Raw genomic sequence first — 19,212 nt, forward strand, 5'->3', positions numbered from 1 at the left:
TCAATAAACGCACTATAGAAAGCTTTTACTAATTGTAATACACGAAAAAGTAAAATAATTTTCAGGAACTTTAGTACAATGCATTTATTCTCTTTGAAGCATACACATTTTGCCAGAATAATGTTGATTTATATGTCTATTTGGTAGCAGATTTGTATAGGCTATTTGTAATAAATAAGTGTAAAAGTTGTTATTAAAAGTGCATTAAGCTGAGGTAAAAATATACACTTCTCTAACAGAATGAATTTACATTGAAATCAAAAATATACGACGACCAAATTATTTATGGTGAAAAAATCATGTTTTCATAATGAATTCTACTTAGTGTCATATGTGATGTGTTTATAAGAAAAGAAAAGCAGAATGTACAAATAAAAATAAGAGAAATCAACGATTATTTCAATATAGAAATAAAAATTTATTTTATAAGGCAACAGTTTTCAGAATTAAAAACTTATACAATATGGATATTCCACAACAGTTTAGAATTAAATCATATTTTCGTATATTATTAAATTTTACACACGTCTAACTGTATTTCCTATTATCCTCAACGAAAATAAAGTGATAACGATACAATAAAAATGTATAAATTTCATACAAAGAATAGAAAAGAAAAATCTATATGTAGATTTCTCTGTACTATATTTATATTATAGTATATCAAACAGATTCAATATTAGAAAGTTAAATGATTAAGTGTTGATAGTTTAATACGAAAAATCCTTCTATATTTGGTTTACTTTCAAAGCAGAATACTTATTCTTTTGTTAACTTTCTATTTTATTTACATTCTTTGTATTTTCAGTGCAGTATTCCTCTTGGAGTGGAGCACTTAATAATAAATTATAATACGAAAATCCTGATGTTTAATTTTATATTGCGCATGTAAACAAACGCATTTACTGCATAAAAAAAAAGAGATGAAACCGTATAAATGTTTATTTTAATATAAATTTAGTCAGAGTTAACAGAAGAGGGAAGTAATTTAAATCGGTCGAAGGACGAATCATGGTAGAGTTTATATCGAATTCATGCTGTTCTGCTATTATGTTTACTGTAAAGCTTAGGAGGCGCCCTCTGTATCATTCGAATGGCTATTATGTGTAATGATTTGTTCATTTTGTGTTGTGGCAAAATTTAATAAAGGATTGGTTTTTTAATTGTCAACTACCGAAGATGCCAAAGCCAAGAAAAAGACGTACCACTGTTTCTAGTGAAGAAAAATCTGTAAAAGACGACGAAAGCGTGATCGATACTCAACGATCTTCTGCAGGTAAACTGTTAAGCCTAATATTAGGGTTAGACTATTGTCAAACAATATTAAAAATCCTACTTTGCAATTCTCGTTGTTCACACGATCAATAACATTATAAAAAAAATCATCCATTTCATTACAAAGTCTATAAGAAAATACGTTGTAATAAATGAATAACGTAATATAAAGAAATAGATGTATTTATTTTCAGAAATGGATTATTTTGACATCTTCATATTACTACAATTATACTTGAATTCTGTAAATTAGCTTTTCTGAGGTATACAGAAGTATAAAATTTTTTTTTTAGGTACATATTTGAATTATTTTTATATGTAGAATGTTTATATACATACATACATATATATAGTCAAAAAGATTTAAATTTCCCTTGGAAGTTTAAATCTATTTATACTATAGATCTGAAAAATTGATTTTGATTGCCGAGCAATCAGGTTTTTCTATTTAAAAACAATTTAAAGTTGTAAAATTAAATTTTAAAATTAGAATACTTGAATTTATTTCGTTAAATTGATATATTTAAAAAAATGCTGCAAATTATATTTATCTCAGTTCTATTATCAGTATATAGAATATACTTTGCTAACACATATTTATTTGTTGCTTAATTAAAAGTCCAAAGAAACTTTGTAATTTTTCAATGTAATATTGTCTAACTTTTAAACATATTTATACAAATTAATTAAAATATCTACATATGTGAGGCAGATAATAGTTTTGATATTTGTAGATATTTTAATTAAATTATACCAAGCACTAAAAGCAACTTTTGTAATAATTTTATATTTATACAATTTTGTTAATGTTTAAAGGATTTACACAGCCAGTTGAATTGCAAGGCTTTGTAAATCCTTTAAATGATGCATTTGAAATGATAAATCTTGATATTATTTAAAATAATCTTGTTGTATTTATCACATATTTCTTAAACAAATAAATTTTGTCAGAGTGCATTTAATATTATCTATATTCTGAAATTGTCTTGATTTCAGTATTTATTTGATTGTAGGGAGTAAAAAAATTGTCTAAGGAAAATAAATGAAAGAATAAAAAAAGGATTTGATTTTTTTTACTGTTGTATTTTGCAGAAAGGCTACATGTTATAAAAAGATTTAAGACAAGAATTTTTGAATTTGTTTTATTTTTGAACTATGGTTTGATTTAATAAATTATTTCTTATACAAAGAATCCAAAAATATCTGTGCATAGTACTTATTCACTGTTTGAATTTGATGGAAAAAGTTCTTTGTGATTGTTGCCTGCAACAATTGTTATCTATAATAGTGTCTTTCAACTTTTGAGATTGAAATTATCCTGATTTTATAAATCATCAAAAAAATATAGTAGTAAATCATGTACTACACAATATTTTTTTGATTTCAAGTTTTAGTCATATTTTTAACTAACTTACTATAAAATTTAACATTTGTTCTTTGTTCATCATAACAAATAATGACCATCATTTTCACAATACAAAATTTTTAACATAATTGTAAGTAACTGACAAATAATTTGTAAATATTTAAGAAGGAACATGCAGGTTTTAGCTCTTATAAACATGCTGAATCTTTTATTCAACATTCAATAGCTATTATTCTGATTGCTCTTGTTATTTTATTTCTACAAGATGGGTATAAAGTAATATAATCCCTGTAGAAAATTAATTGTTTGTTCCATTTGTTGTTTATTTTGAAGAATATATTGCTATATATTGCATTGAAGAATATATAATTACTAGGCCTAGTTGGTTTATGAAAAGGAAAGAACAGGGAAAACATGAGGAAGATGCATGCAGACTTCTAGCAAATAATGGCCTCCTCCATAAAGAACACTTTTCTGGTGGGAGCATAAGATTTTTACAACAGGTAATGCAAATGATAATTGAAGAAGTGGCAGATCCTCTACCAGATGTGAAAATGCAGTGAAGTCAAGTCACTGTTGAGATTGTCCATGAAATCAACATGGAAATATTCTGTGGAACTGGGTATATTCCAAATGACAATGCATAAGCACACACCTCTTCCTCTTCCATTGTTTTCTGTTTTTTCCCTTTTATAAACCAAATAACAAGTGATTATATGTTCTTCAATGGTGTATTTACTTGAATCAGCCATTTTTTCATTCTTTTTTCTGAAACAAGTAACAAAAGGAACATGCAATTAATTTTTTTGTAGTGGTAACAGGACTTTGTCTATCCTGTATAATAGATTCAGTTCTGTAATTTAATTGCTAAACTCTATATTATTTGTTTCATTACTTAGTTAATTAATAAAAAAAAAATATGTCCATACATATACTCAAAACTAAACAACAAAAAAATGATGCACCATATTGTATCATACATCATTTATAATATGCAACAATGTATTGTAGAATTTTTTAACTAATTGCTTCCTTATTCCTTAGTTTATTTACTTCTTTTGATGATATTTAGCATACATCTTTAGAAACTCAAAAGTTCAGAGCTAGTTTTTTTTCCTTCTAACTTTAAGCTGAAAACTACTAACTTTTTGTTTTAAAGAACAACTAACATATAATCAAAAGAGAAACTCTGACTTTCAATGTCAAACAAATTAAAAAGATAAGTACATGTTTATACAACACGTGATATTTTAGCTGTTACCCAAGACATACCAGAAGTACCACAATTTTTTAAAAATTTGTTTAACATTAAGTCAGAGTTTTTCTTTCAAGTATATTCATTCTTGGTGTGAAGAACTATTGATGTCCACTTTTAGTCCACTATTGATGTCCACTAACAATTTCAGTTATTTTGGGATTCTGATGAAGAGAATTCAATATCTTTGAAATTACTTAAAGAACTAAAAATATTATTAATTAGGAGTTGGAAGACTATTTGTTATTTTGATGATATAATCAGTTTATTATTTATAGTTTTATTTAAAATGAAATTTAATTTTGTAATGTGTACATTCCATTTATCTGTATCTTTTATTTTAAAATTTATAATTTGTGCTAAATTTTGAAACAAAGAACAGAACAAATTCTTTTCTTTGTTCTATTCTGTTTATTCTACTAGCTGAAGATGACCTAAATTAAGATTGAAAACATTGTTAATTAAATATATTTTTGGTAACCTCAAATTTAGCAGTTCGTTTGTTTTGTTATTAACTTAGCTGAAATTATTATTATTATTATTTTATGACATTTTTATAAAAAATTTTCAGTTATAATACAATATTTTATTTACGTACAAATCATAAATTCATCTGTCTTATTCTTTTTAGATTCATTTTTCATCAAACAGTTAAGGGGTCAACGTAAATTTACATATTAAAAAACATATAAATCAGGATCAAATGGAATATATAAAAGTTATCTTTAGGATGTCACAGGAAAAAATATGTAAATAAAATATTATATTTTAAAAAAAAATATACAAATAGTGAGAGCTAAACTTTTTATACTGTTTAATCAAAAATGGTAATAAAAACTGTTTTAAGCTGAGTAAGTAGTTTTTTTAGTTGTAAGAAACTTTTTTATTTTCTTTTCAAAATATTGTATTTTAATTCTATATTTTAAGCATAAGGAAGCTCATGCTAAATAAATTATTGTTTAGAGATTTCCAGAACAAAAGTTTGTTGTTTAGTTTGAATTATTTGAAGAAATTGAGTTTTTCTGTATTTAACTATAAACAGTAGTTAGATTAACTACTGTTTATAGTTAAATACAGTTCACAAATTACTCTATTTTAAATAAATAGGAATATTTGTTTAAAATGATATTAAAGAATATCAAATTAACTTATTTCATTTAGTCTCTTAAAATGCAATATTATTGTTAAAAAAACTGATTCAACTATTAAAAATTTTTTAAAGTCAACATCATATTTAATTTTTCTCTTCAAACATTTTTACTTAACTCTTTAAAATAATCTTTGAATAAAAAAAGTCTATTTTTTAGATGTTAGGAATATTTCATTCAAGAACTTTTTGCTTGTTAGTATTTTGTAAATATTGTTTCTATCCTCAGATGTTAAAAATATGAGGTGTATAAAAAAGCAAATGTCATGAAAGAGCCTAAGAAAATAACGCTCTATATTTTTTCCTAGAGAATAAAAAAAGCTAGTATAATGTTTTAGTTAATATTAATTTGAAGGTCCTTTCCATTAAGTATGAAGTTACAAAGATTTCTAACAGATAGCATTATTACTGTAGTGTTTTAAAATGGAAATAATAAATCAATTTCTATACTTTGCCTGTATAAAATTATTTATTACTGAGAAAGAATTAATAAGAAATATCCACAAATTTTTTAGCATTGTTTGTTATGCTGTGGTCAACTAATATAATATTAATCACTAATGAAAATAAGGATGGTTTCAGAAATATGAATATTAGAACTATGAGATTTATCTTGTCAGAAACTATCATAACTTTTAGCTTAGAAAAACCTATAGGATGATGCTGAAACCATCATTTACAAAATTTCACACATCACAACCCAAGAAATTGTGTTCCATCTCAATCAACAAAGAAAATATAGTTTGATAGATTTTGCATCATAGACATAAGTTTGCAAGTTATAGATTCCTTTGAGTTTCTTAAAACTTAGAAGAACCAGCTTTTCTCTCAATTTTAAGTTGTTTACACAAGTTTCAGTAGTATCACAAGTTTCACATCTTTAAATTTTTAGGAATCCAGAAATTTTTTACTTGATTGTGAACATTTTTCAACATATACTGGTATTTAAAAAATTGCAGTTATATTGCTACTTGTTTTACAGTGGAGTTTTACATTAGCAAAATTATGGTTATTGACTCATTTTAAAGCAGAAGGAGATTATTTTATCTCAAATTAATATGACAAATAAATTATAAGTGTATCATTTTGAATCAAAGACAAAAAGTCAGTCCATGAAATAGCGTTTGTTCAATTTTTATAGCGGCAAAAATGCAAACAGCTTTTTTTCAGAGTAGAAGTTAGTAGTGATATGTTTTAGAATTGTGAAGGAATGATTTTTATGAGCATTATATTAAGAAGAATGACAAACAAGTTCAATGTCTTTATCCAGGGGTCATATTGCATAGTGCCAAAATTGCTACTTGGTGATATTTTTATTAAAGTGATGATAAAAACTGGTCTGCTTATTTCAATATTCAGCATGAAATTGAATCACAAAGCATGATTTTGGAAAAACAGTATGAAGAGCTCCTGTATGATGGGAGTCCCGTACACTATGCATAAGCGATGTCATGATGTCACAAGACAAGTTAAAACAGGAAAGCAGGAAGTGATGTTGAGAACCAAAAGGAGTTTTCTTACAATGCCACATAGCATTTCCAGATTGGGGATTTTTTATCAGCTGACAGAAAATTTGGGGAAATTTTTGGAGTGATATTTTTTTTCACTTTAATCTTTTTTCAATAGACTAAAGCATAAAACTTTTGACATGACAGAATATGTGGAATACCACTTAAGCATTATGATCAAATGTGTTATTTGGAATTACAGTAGAGCATTGATTATCCAAAACAATTTGAGACTTGGGTTGTTTGGATAAGTGATTTTTCGGATAACTGATCATTTACAAAAAAATACAGTGGGTGATCGGTTAATGAACACTTTCGCAAAAGATTTTTATGATCAGACAACAAACACATGTTTGGATAACAAAACTTTACTGAACAAACATAAAAAGAAGTGACAGAAAATAATGAATACTGATTGATTTTCCCTTGTCTTTAGGTAACAATTCGAAACCTTTCAGAGTGCAGGAGACATCAACATTGATGCTCAATCCAATACCGATCGGATAGTATAATATTCCTCCAAATTTTGAAATTCTTCCTTGTAATTCCAGCTTTTTGTTTACCTTTCTGACAAAATTATTTACAGTCTTCATGAGACTGTCAGATGGGCAATTGTTAAGTTTTGCATCGGGGGTTTATTTACGAAAGGTGAAAGTTTAACTGTCCCATCAGATATTCATTCACGTTTTAATACTAAATTTCAAATTTCATCCAGGCCTTGCATTTAAATAATTTTTTGTGGACTAGTTGATTTCTGTTCTCTGAATTTTTGTAAGTGCTTTTCTGAACTTTTTATTTAAAAAATAAACTGATAATATTATGGAGCCTAAAAAGAGGAGTGTCAAGAACTGTGCTTACCATAAAAACCAAGTAAGAGATAATAGCCAAGGTAGAAAGTGGGCACAAGATGTCTGATGTTGCTAGGCAGTATGGCTTGAACAGGCCTACAGTAGGCACAATCCTAGCTATGAAAGATATATCAAAAAGTCTCAAGCTGCTAATGGAGTAATGAAAATTACATCTGAGAAATAAAGAGCATTTTAGATCTCATAATGGAACCTGAAATTGATCTGACGACAGAAGAACTCTGAAATGAAGAATACCAAGAAACTCAGCAAGATGTGTTTTCTTTTGAAAAAGAGGAAGATGAAAAAGGACCAATGTTGACATCTGTTACTAAAGATCTTTTGAAGAAGTGGGAGGATGTCAGAACAACGATCATCCAAGTGGCATCTAAAGCAGAATATGGTTAATGGGGTTGGGGACCTCTACAATTACAATACTATTAATTAATTCCAAAAAATCCTGAAGATAAGAGAAAATCAATGGACATTGGACAGATTCTTTAACCCCCACAAATAGAAAAAACATGACTAATAAAAATGCAAGCCTGCATATACAGTAGAGCATCGATTATCCGACTCAATTGGAAACTCAGGTTGGTCGGATAACTGAAAAGAATGAAAAAAATACATTATTAGTATAGTATACAGTAGAGCCTCGAAAACTCGGCCTAATGTGGACCAAAGGGTGGCTGAGTTTGTGAAAATGCCGGGTTATCGGGAATGGGGTTAAAAAAAATAAGTACAAGTGTTTCCTCAGAAAATACTGTACTGTACTTGTATGTATTGTTTACTTGAGAATACAACAGAGAATAAACTGTCCAAATACCCTTAAACAAAGGAAAAGTACATCTTTTATGAAGGCATAGAGCCTTTACTACATGAAAATGAAAATTAATGAATACACTGTACAGTAATTTACCTGATAAGACAGACCTCAGAAAAATACTTTATGAGGCATAAAGCTGTCTTTATCATGAAAATTAATTAACTAAGGATTTTTTGCCCTGCCAGGGTGTGGCCGAGTTATCCGGAGTGCCGAGTTTTCAAGGCTCTACTATATTAGTATAACCCATGTAATTAGTATATTGCTATTAACCAACTTTGTGTTGAATTTTCATCGATATTAAGCCTAACAATTTTTTTTTTTTTAATAATAATTGTTGCTATTGTATCGTTAAAAATTATTTTAAAATTATTTTATTGTTCACAAAACAAACAACCATTCATAATTAGAAAATTAACTCTCGTTTAAATACTGGGCTCCTTTCAATGGTCGAGCCAGTGTTGCCAGCTAAAACACGCAAAAATTTAACAAAAATAATATTAAAGTAGTCAAGACATAGCCAAATATTGTAGTGCCATGTCACTAGTGGACATTTGAAATTTGCTGACTAGAACGGTCGGTTAATTAATGTGATGGTTAGTCAGGGGTCGGATAATCGATGCTCTACTGTATATGTATTTTTACTATTACATATAAATAAATGTAGTAAAAAAGTATATATTTTTTTATTTTTTGGAGTCTCTGGAACGAATTAATCAAATTTCCATAAAAACCCATGGTAAATTGATAATCGGTTAACGAACAATTTGGATAGCAAACAGTCTTGAAACGAATTATGTTCGTTAACTGATCACCCACTGTATGTTAAATACAAACCTGTACTGTATATATTTTGTATCACATTAAAGTAAGCCTACAGTTTAGATTGGCAGGGAGAGGGAGAGTGCTGCAGCACCACAGCACTAGTGGAAATTTGAATTTGCGGACTAGAACGCTTTTAGTTAATTAACTGATGTTCCGATCAATCAGTATTCGGATAATTGATGCTCTACTGTATTCATTAAAAAATTATTCAAAAATGATTCCTATTTATAAGTGACAGATTAACATGTTATTTTGGCTTTCCAGACTCCAAAGTGATAAGGCTACCAATACCTGCATTAATTAGTAAGTAAAACTGGCAAAGTGGTTGGAGATTTTAAAAAATTTTCTAAAGCAATTCCTGTATATCAGTGAGTTAAAAAATCTCAGAAAACATTTTAATAATAATCAAACTCAGAAAAAGCTTGCAGAAATACTGTTTTAACACAGCAACAGATCTCACACAGGTTTTAGGACTTTGAAAGCTGTATTAAAATAAACTGTATTATCCCATCTTCTTTATAGTCTTAACCTACACTGTCACATTTTTTCATTATATTTTTTATAATTCTGAAAGATACCATCCATGGTGCAGGGCTTGATATAATTAGCAATTTGGGAATTTGGCTATATTAACAAGATAAAAAATGATATTGATTAGAGATCCTATCATAGTAATATTTGTTCCTTACCAAAACAAGAGGAAGTGGACAGTATTTTTTGGATAAAATGTGGAACAAACTTTGTTTTTAATATGTCAATTTTCATGATTTTTGAATATTTGCAAGAAAAAAAGGACATTAATTTTCATAATTATGATAAAAAAAGTTAAAAATCTGGAGTTGTATTGGCATAAATGTAAATATAAGTTATCTTGAATATTTTACCAAAAAACAAATTGAGTTTAAAACTGAAAATATTTTAGAATTTATAGTAGTCAAGCATTAAATATTCTGGACTACTGAGTTGATAAGCTATCACTTATATTAAATCTTAAATCTGGTTGTAGTCTGTATGTGGGAAAGTTGAAGTTTACCAGTTTTTTTTCACATAGATAAATGGATGGTTATCTCCAGAGAGTATAAAGTCAGCATAAGACTGGCCACTCTATCTGTTTTTCTGGTTCAACTGTAAATAAGAAGGAATTTAAACCATCTTGATCCATCTTCATAACATGCTTTAAGGGACTACCTTTTAAAATTTATTTTAACACAGACTCTCTTAAATTTCAAAACATTTTTAAGTAATATCCTTTATGAAAATGTTCTGATATTGCAGAATTGGTCACTCTATCCTTACATCACTTGAAAATATGCAAATATGAGCTGTATATGTAAGATGTGCAATAAAAATAGGAAGCTATAACATATAAAATAATTGTAAATACATAAAAGTGTAATAGTATTCTACTATCATCATCACCAATCTTCAGTGCTAGGGTACTAATTTTAAACACATGTAGAAATAAACTCACAGACAATATTTTTAAAGTTATGTTGATGTTAAACATAATAAAGTTAACTAGCCTGTTACAAATATGTTGAATTCTAGTATTAAAACTAATTAAAGCAATAATTTGTTTTGCTAGTGCAGCTTCTAAGTAGTATGTGGGATAGGATCGTTATGATGGAATGGGTTGAGATATATTAATACTAATACCCTTAAGTAATAATTTAACTAATGAAATTTTTTAAACTAACAATAATTTAGAAAATTTTGTTGTACAGATATTGTACAAAACTTGTTTCATTGTATTTTGAAATAACTGTATCTGTACCTAGATACTTTTGTACCCTACAATCTCTCTTTATCTAGCTCAGTGTTTCTCAACCTCTAACGAATCGTCATCCCCTTCAACGTAACATCGTCCCCTTCAATAAAATCGTTATGTAGTATCGCCCCCTTCGCTTCAAAATTTCGATGCCAAGGGCCAAGGCTAACGCCAAATTTGTACCGCATCGAATAGACTAGTGACTAGTATAATGTTATTTGTTTAATTATTGTACGATATAACGAATAAAATATCTAATTATTTTTAATATAATGTTTTACAATATCGCCCAGAAAATTGTTTTTCGCCCCCCAAAATATAAATTGTTACTAATCGCCCCCTCAACGTGGAAAAACGCCCACACGGGGTGATATTGCCCCCGTTGAGAAACACTGATCTAGATACTGAATTAGAGAAGTATATTATGTTGGTATCAAGTTATATATATTTTGTATATTTCTCATCTTTGTCACTTGTAAAGAAAATTTTATCAGGATTTCTCTCATAAAATTCTTACTCAATGAAATTCCTAATGTTAGCATCCTATAATGCCTATATTTTGAATCTGCATGTCCTATATTTTGTATTATCCTGTATTTTTCAAAAAGTGCTGGTAACACTAACTACAGTATATCAATCATAATCATAACATATTTAATGGAAATTAATTAATACTCAAAAAATAGAAAAAAATAATTTTTTAATTATTTCAAAACTTTATAATTTCTGCAAGAAATGAAAAATTCAAGCATCTGACGTTATATCAGATGTGTAAAAAATTAATTTTTCTATTTTTTGAGTATTAATTAATTTTCATTAAATATGTTATGATTATGATTGAATATATACTATAGTTAGAAGTTTTGATTCCTTGTGTAAGTTTGAAGTTGTTACAGTAAAGATGAATTTACTTGTATTTTATATTTACTTTTGTATTGTGTCATCATTGTAATACCAAAAGATGGTGATAAATGTAATGGCTGTTATTTATTTACGTAATTTAATATTTTTTCTTATTAATTTCATATTTTAGAATTAGAGGAATTAAAAGTTTTTAAAAACATTTTCCATTATTTACAGTTGCCTTTGAAATCTAAATCTGTTTTGTTATTTTTTGTAAATATATAAGTTGATTTTGGTAAATATAAACATAAAGATAATAGAATTAGATTTGTTTGTACAGTGGAACCTCGCTTAACAAGCATAATTTCCAGAATGTTACTTGTAAAGCAAAACACTCGTTAAGTGAAACAATTTTTTCCATATAAATTAATGTAAAATATGATAATGCGTTCCATGCAGAAAAAAATACTCAAATATTTTATGTATAACATTTATTCAAAGAAAATTATACAATATATATTGTTAAGGAGCATGAATCATTATTATCTTTTCTTTTAGTGTGGAATGAACCAACCTGGAATACAAATTCGATTTGCAGAAAACAAAAATAAATCAAAAATTAATTTGAAATTGGTCATTAAATTTAATACGAGATGGCAGCCTAACTGCCTACCTCTAGTCAAATTATTTAATTTCTAATGTTTAATTATAGTCTTTACATAGCCCAAGAATTTGGCATTTGTTTGGCTATTGTACAATGGGCTATGGCACAATCTGGAACGGAACTCCCCTTCTTCTCATCACTCGTTATGTGAAATGTTGCTCGTTAAGCAAGTCATATTTTTACAATTTGTTTTGCTTGTTATGCAAATTACTCATTATGAGAGGTGCTTGTAAGCAAGGTTCCACTATACATTTAAATTGTATATCAAGATACATATTTTTGTGAAGTTTAAAATTTCTAAATACTTTATTCCTTAATTATTTAAAAAGAAGAATGTTTATTTATATGTTTTTGTGTAGTTATATATTAAACTATATTCCTATGATAAATAAATTATCAAATTTTGAAAATTTTACATTTATTTATTTATTGTTAAATTTTCAAAATAAATTTATAACTCAAAACTATCTGAATGTTCTGATAAGAAAAAAAATTTTTATTGTCAAATGTAACTTGGTATTCTCAGTTTATATTCAATACTTTTTAAAATTAGAACTATTAAAAAGAAATGTAAAAAACTTTAGAAATTATAAAATTATGTTAGAATTAGACAATATAAAAATAATTAAAATTTATAAGATATTTTCAATCTTTCTTAGATGCTGAAATTCAAAAAAATTCAGAAGTATCATCTAATGATGTTAGCTCACCTGCTACAAAACGTGCAAAATTAGGGAAGATAAAGGTAAGATTTTTTAATAAATAATTCTGTGAATTTCTCATTTTATGTATTTAGAAAATTATAAATAGAATTTTAATGGAATTTTAAATAGAAACTGTTGAGCAAATGACTCAAAATATTGTTATAATGGAAATACAGATTCATAAATGATCTGTATTTAAATTTTTAAATGAAAATACAGATTCATAAATGATCTGTATTTTCATTTAAAAATATATTTAACATTGAAGCAATGACTAGTTTGTGTATAATAAAATAAAGAAAGAAAACAAATTACATTTTTCAATTAGTTCAAAAACTGAGGATATGTTATATGTAAAACAGCTCTATCATTACAAGTTTTTTGTAAAATAAGGGCAAAAACTAAAGTAATTGTAAATGAAACTGAAGTTAATTATTGCAGAAGTTTAAAAAGAATGAAATATTTGATACATTTAAGTTTAAAAATGATATTTGTCAATAGTATTTGCATTATACATTTTGTTAAAATTTATATAATTTGAATAGAAATTATTATGAATAAAGTTTTATTAATGAAAGCATAAAGAATATATGTTAACAATTAATCAATTATTCCCACAGAAAGACTGTAATCATTTTTTCTTATTACATGTTTCCGTTTGTCACAAGAAGCATATTTTTTATTCTTGAATATTCTACTTTAATATATTTACTTACAAATTAATGTAGTAACTTTTTAAACTTGTGTAAGTAAATATTTCCATTTTTATACGATTTTTTTTACTTTAATAGAATTTTTTGACCAATCTTTTTCATTAGTATTATCTGGAGCATGTATAATTTTTTAAATTATTTCATTTCAATGTATTTTTGTAGTACATTTCAAAAAATTAAATGTAACTATTATTAAAATATCTTACAGCTGACAAAACAATAACAGTTTCTTCTGGAAAAACTTTTGGGTGGTTGACCTGCAACTTTAGTTGGTTGCTTTTGCAAATTTCTTTATGAATGTTGGTTGATAATAACAAAACAATATTTATACTTTAACACTAAATCATAGCCCAGTTATCTTAAAAAAATAGTAAGAATAATAAATTTAATAAAATAAAATAAAAATTCTTTTTAACTGATTGGAGGAAATAATTAGCTGGTTGATTGACCAGCTAAACTAGCTTGGCAAGAACACTGGGCATACAAGGAAAACATGAAAAAAAAATGTGAGATATTCATATTAAATGATTTCATTATTTAATGCATTTTATTAAATGTTTCATGTCAGTTTCATAAAAATCATCATATAAATCAGTTGCTGATCATAGAAATTAATGTTACCAACAAATAAAATTATATTTCTGTAATACACTTCTTGTCTAGTCTTGTATTCACTTTTACGAGGTCTATGATGGTTTTTCTTTTTCACTTTAGAAAATCTCAATTTTATTTCCTATTGTATGCATTTTGGACTTTGAGTCCATTATCAACTCTTTGTGATGTAAATGGTTATGAGAAGCACAGAAATGGTGACGATTGATAAAATATGGATGATGATATTAATTTACAGGTATTTGAGTAGATATGACGATATATATACATAAATATTGTTCAGGAACATTCAAACTAAACTTGACCAATGACTTGCTGAGTAATGAGCTTGTAAGCAAAGATATTGTAAGCATCGTAGTGCTTTACTAATTGGGCTTTATGTTAACTTAAATTTATATGTATCTATAGATAAAGATCAAATTAGGTTTCAAACTCAAATGCAGCAAAGGGCCAGTCAAATATATGTACAGGCTGTATTCCATACTATATCAGGTATAGGCTGTATTCCATACTATTTGGTAAACCAAAACATACTGTAAGTAAAAAAAACTTTAACAAAGGCCCTTTTATTACCAGTCCTTTACAACATACGTAAACAGTTAGACATTTGTATTTTTTCTGTTAATTACTGCAAAGTGTTAGAAACATTAATTTTTAGAAAAGAAATTATCAAGGCCATGGGCCAGATATGAAACCTTAATGGGCCATATTCAGCCAGTGGGCCATCAATTTGCAACCCCTGGTCTCTTGTGGAATATAAATGTCCTTTATTTATTCCTGTCCACCAAACATTTTTTCTTTTACTCTTGCTAATCATTTTTTCCAGATCATGTTTAATTTTATCTGTCTATACCTAGATCTTCCATAGGGTCTTTTTCTTAATATGTTTGTATCAAAAATTTTTTTGATAGACAATTATTTTCCATTTTCTGAAGTTGTCCATATCATTTCAATCTCTGAATTTTCACTTCTAACAAGGGGAGGTCATGACATGGTTGTCACAGATTTCAATAATACTGTTTATATGGATGAGCCTTTATTGCACCTTTGTTGTTCAAATCATGAACAAAGCACACTTTTCAAATGTTTTTAGGAAAATTAAAATAAAAAAATTCAGAGTGACTTATGAGTAAGTTTTGCAGAACCTATCATCAAAGACTATATGATTCAATGCATCCTTACTCATTTGTGAGATAACTGGTTTGTGTCTCAATGAGTGAGCTTTTTTCAAATCAGTTACAATTGTTACATAAAATAATTATAAATTATATGGATTATCTGTTATAATTATTTATTTTTATAAATATTTATAATTTAGGATTTATAATTATCTATTTATTTTCAATTAAAAACATTCATTTTCTTTCTTTCAAAATTTTTTTAGCATTTCTGTCTGTCAAAAAATAAATTTAAAGTATTTTACATTTAGGAATGTAAGAATATCCTGAACAATTTGATATTTTAAGCAATTAAATAAATTCAAGAAATTATTAGTTATTACTAACTCTCAATATCATATTGAATTATTTTATTGTAATAGCATACAATCTACACAATCATTTTTCCATGTCACTTCTCTAGTTTCTTATTGTATATTCTTATTTTGTAACTAATAAAACAAGCAGACAGTAAACATAAAGTTATAACTTAAGAATAATAAAATTATAAACTATAAAATAATTAACTATTTGAGTTTAAAAAACAAACTTTAAATTTATTTTTGACAGACAGAAATTTTGAATGTGAATTTTCTTTCTTTGAAAATTCACTTTCAAAATTGGATATTAAAATCTTGTTTTAATAGAAAATGGCTAATGTGTAGTTTACAATTATTTGGTGTAAAACTTGCAACTGATTTGAAAAAAAGCTTAGACATGAATCAGTGATTTTATTATCAGGTTTTTTGTTATTGACTTTACCATTTTTTTCCTTTACTATTTCCGACATATGAGAGAAAGTCATTAATTAAACACAATTTTGGTATAATGTACATAAAACTGATGTTTTCTTGAAATTTGTTAAATTATATTACAAAGCATTTATCTGAGCACATATTATCTGTTCATATTGGCAATCCTGATATACACACATGCAAAATGTTGTATCAGATGGCCATCCAATTGTTAAAATGCACCATCAAGAATTAACAGTGTTATAGTTTCTTGTGGTTGGAAGGTATAAAAACAAGTGAAATTTATCAGTGATATACATCATACTGAAGATGATGTTGCATCACTTAAAATACTTGCTTTGATTTTTTACATATTATTAAAGATTAATTCACAGTTTGTATTCTTTATAAGAATTGATATCAAGTTTACCAATGTCCTTTTTAAGAAATGGAAACTACAAAAAAGCACTTTTTTCTATTACTAAAGGCTAGAACAAGATGGCTAAAAGAATGTTTCAATTGAGTTTTTACTATGCTGTTGACAGTATAGATTAACTCCAAAGTATATAGCTCTTAAAACTATCTCATTTCCAAATTGTGTGGGATCTTTATTGTTAGAGGTTGAATGCAAGTTGTTACATTTGATCCAGTATAAGAAAAATGGTAGCTCTTGTGAACAACATTATATCTAGTTCATCTATATTTTATCATACACTGTGACTCTAAAGGATTGTATGCAACTAGCCAAATTATATGCTATTTAAGAAAGGAGTCACCGAGCACTAAAAGGAAATTAGATAAAAAATTCTATTGGTTATGTCAGGGATGTAAGGTGGGTCAATGGCCTGGAGGAAATACCTTATTGCAATGTACAGTGCATTATATTATTATTTTATTCAAACTTATACATTATAATAACATTTTTTAATACATCTTGCATATTTTAAGATTGTTATTAATGTGTTTTTAAAATGCATTCAATTTAAAGGACTTTTGGCAATAGTGGCATCCATTTTACCTAATTAGTCTGTTAGATTGAGAGTTTACTGTATATTGATAAAAAGTTTAAATAGCTTAGAATCATTAAAAAAATGTTAAAATTTGTTATATTTATTATACAAAAACGATAGATTTTAAACTTTAGCTTAATTATTTCAAACAGTATTAAAAATTTTAATCATCTCATTGAATATGTAAATCAATTGGCTTAAGACAAAATTATAGAAATGCAACTACCATTTCCTATCAGCTATTTCTACACTGAAAGTTATTTTTATATGTTTAGAAAAAAAAAACAAATTACAAGTACTAGCTAAAGTACTATAATTATCAAATTAATGAAAAATACTAGATCTTGTAGTATTTTTCAGATATGTAGAGAGAATCATAGTAGAAACTGTTTTTCAGATATTTAGAGAGTACTCAATGGAATTAAACCCAGATGATTGCCAAATTATTTTGGGCTATATTACTACAACTATTATTAATTAAATGCTAAGTGATTTGGCACTAGAGATAGGTGTCAGGTGCCATTTCTTGCTAAATTTAATAATTATAATTAAATTTATATTTTAATAATTTGGCTTTAATATATAACTATTAGGTTTGGATGTTTATATTTATGTATATATGTTACCGGCCAAACCCGATTTCAGGCCAAACTAGTTTATCCTATGCATGTCAGGATATACTAGTTTAGCCTAAATACTTTAGGCTTAACTAGTTTGACCTAGGCCGGATTGATTTATGTACTACAAATAGGTACCAGTGTAAAAAATATGATTTTGTGTAATTTGAAATGCCACCATAGTACACCTGGTGGTTAAAGTGTACCTAGATAACCGCAATGGTGGTGTTTTGGTTAGGTTTGTTTGGTTAGGTTAACTACATTTTTAGTAGGCGTTTCCTTTTTTTCTTTTGTTCAAGAACTACCGTGAATCAATAACTAGTGACGTTAAACAATGGGCGGCCTGCTGGTGGCTCCCCTTCGGGAGGAGTCCACCAGGAGCACGAACAGTCTGAAGTGCTGCCATTGGGGTTACCTAGGTACACTTTAACTCACCCTGTAAAAATAAATAAAAGATTAAATATTTTATATGTTGCATTAAGAAACACAAACAAGTTCATTTTTAATTTTAGTTTGACTTTAAAAGTTATTTTTATTATTTCGTTTGAATTTTTGAAAGTTAATTACCTTTAAAAGTACATGGTTTAATAAAAAAAATACAAACTGATAAGTACTGATTAGCTTATTTTTATTTTATAGTTTGGTACAAGTGTTGTCACTTCTAATCAATACTGTTTTTTATAATTAAGTAGACTATGTTTGAATAAATATTGTTCATCTAATTGATAGCCTTTTAATTTTATTTTAACCATTAATATACTTACATCAGGCCTGGCCAACTGCGGCCCATCACATTAAATTGTGTGGCATGCTAAGTGATATTATATATCTATTAAAATTTTCGTTTTTTGTTTTGTGTATACCAAAACAATTAAATAAATGAAAATTTGCATGTGTCATTGTTATAATGTGCAAGTGCAAGTACAAACTCTTGGTATAACAATGAAATCTTATTCATTTTGTATTTGTTTTACTTTTTTAAAAATATGTTTGCCTAAATTATGGCTCATTGTAATGTTATGCATGATCAAAGTGGCCCGCGAAACAATTTGGATTGGCCAGGCCTGACTTAAATAATAATTCTAAATCAGTTTGGCCTAGGACAAACTAGTTAAGCCTAAAATATTTAGGCCAAACTAGATTGTCCAAGGCTAAACTAGTATATCCTGACACGCGTAGGATAAACTAGTTTGGTCTGAAACTGGATTTGGCCGGTAACATATATACCATGTTGAGATAGATGTGAATGCTGGCTGAGTGCCATAGTAGGAGTTATAGGTCATAGGCACCAAGTCATCTTCAGCTGGTGCTATAAATAATTGAGTATGGTTTTCCAGGAAATCCTC

At 27.2% G+C, this 19,212-nt stretch overlaps 1 protein-coding gene across 2 annotated transcripts in view; it reads left to right on the forward strand.

Annotated features, from left to right (window-relative positions):
- The first annotated feature begins 1,020 nt into the window (after nucleotides 1-1,020).
- LOC111621771 (protein kinase C-binding protein 1-like) overlaps nucleotides 1,021-19,212 on the forward strand; it is a 43,121-nt gene continuing 24,929 nt past the window's right edge. The window contains exons 1-2 of one of the 2 annotated variants that reach the window (XM_023364014.1): nucleotides 1,021-1,276; nucleotides 12,979-13,064. In XM_023364014.1, the coding sequence (XP_023219782.1) occupies nucleotides 1,180-1,276; nucleotides 12,979-13,064 (183 nt within the window). In that variant the 5' untranslated portion in view covers nucleotides 1,021-1,179. The remainder of the gene's footprint in view (nucleotides 1,277-12,978; nucleotides 13,065-19,212) is intronic. The other variant, XM_023364013.1, reaches the window with a different exon arrangement.

Source organism: Centruroides sculpturatus, unplaced genomic scaffold, assembly GCF_000671375.1.
Source record: "Centruroides sculpturatus isolate CEXI.00-Female unplaced genomic scaffold, Cexi_2.0 scaffold153, whole genome shotgun sequence".
In the NCBI taxonomy this organism is placed as follows: domain Eukaryota; kingdom Metazoa; phylum Arthropoda; class Arachnida; order Scorpiones; family Buthidae; genus Centruroides; species Centruroides sculpturatus.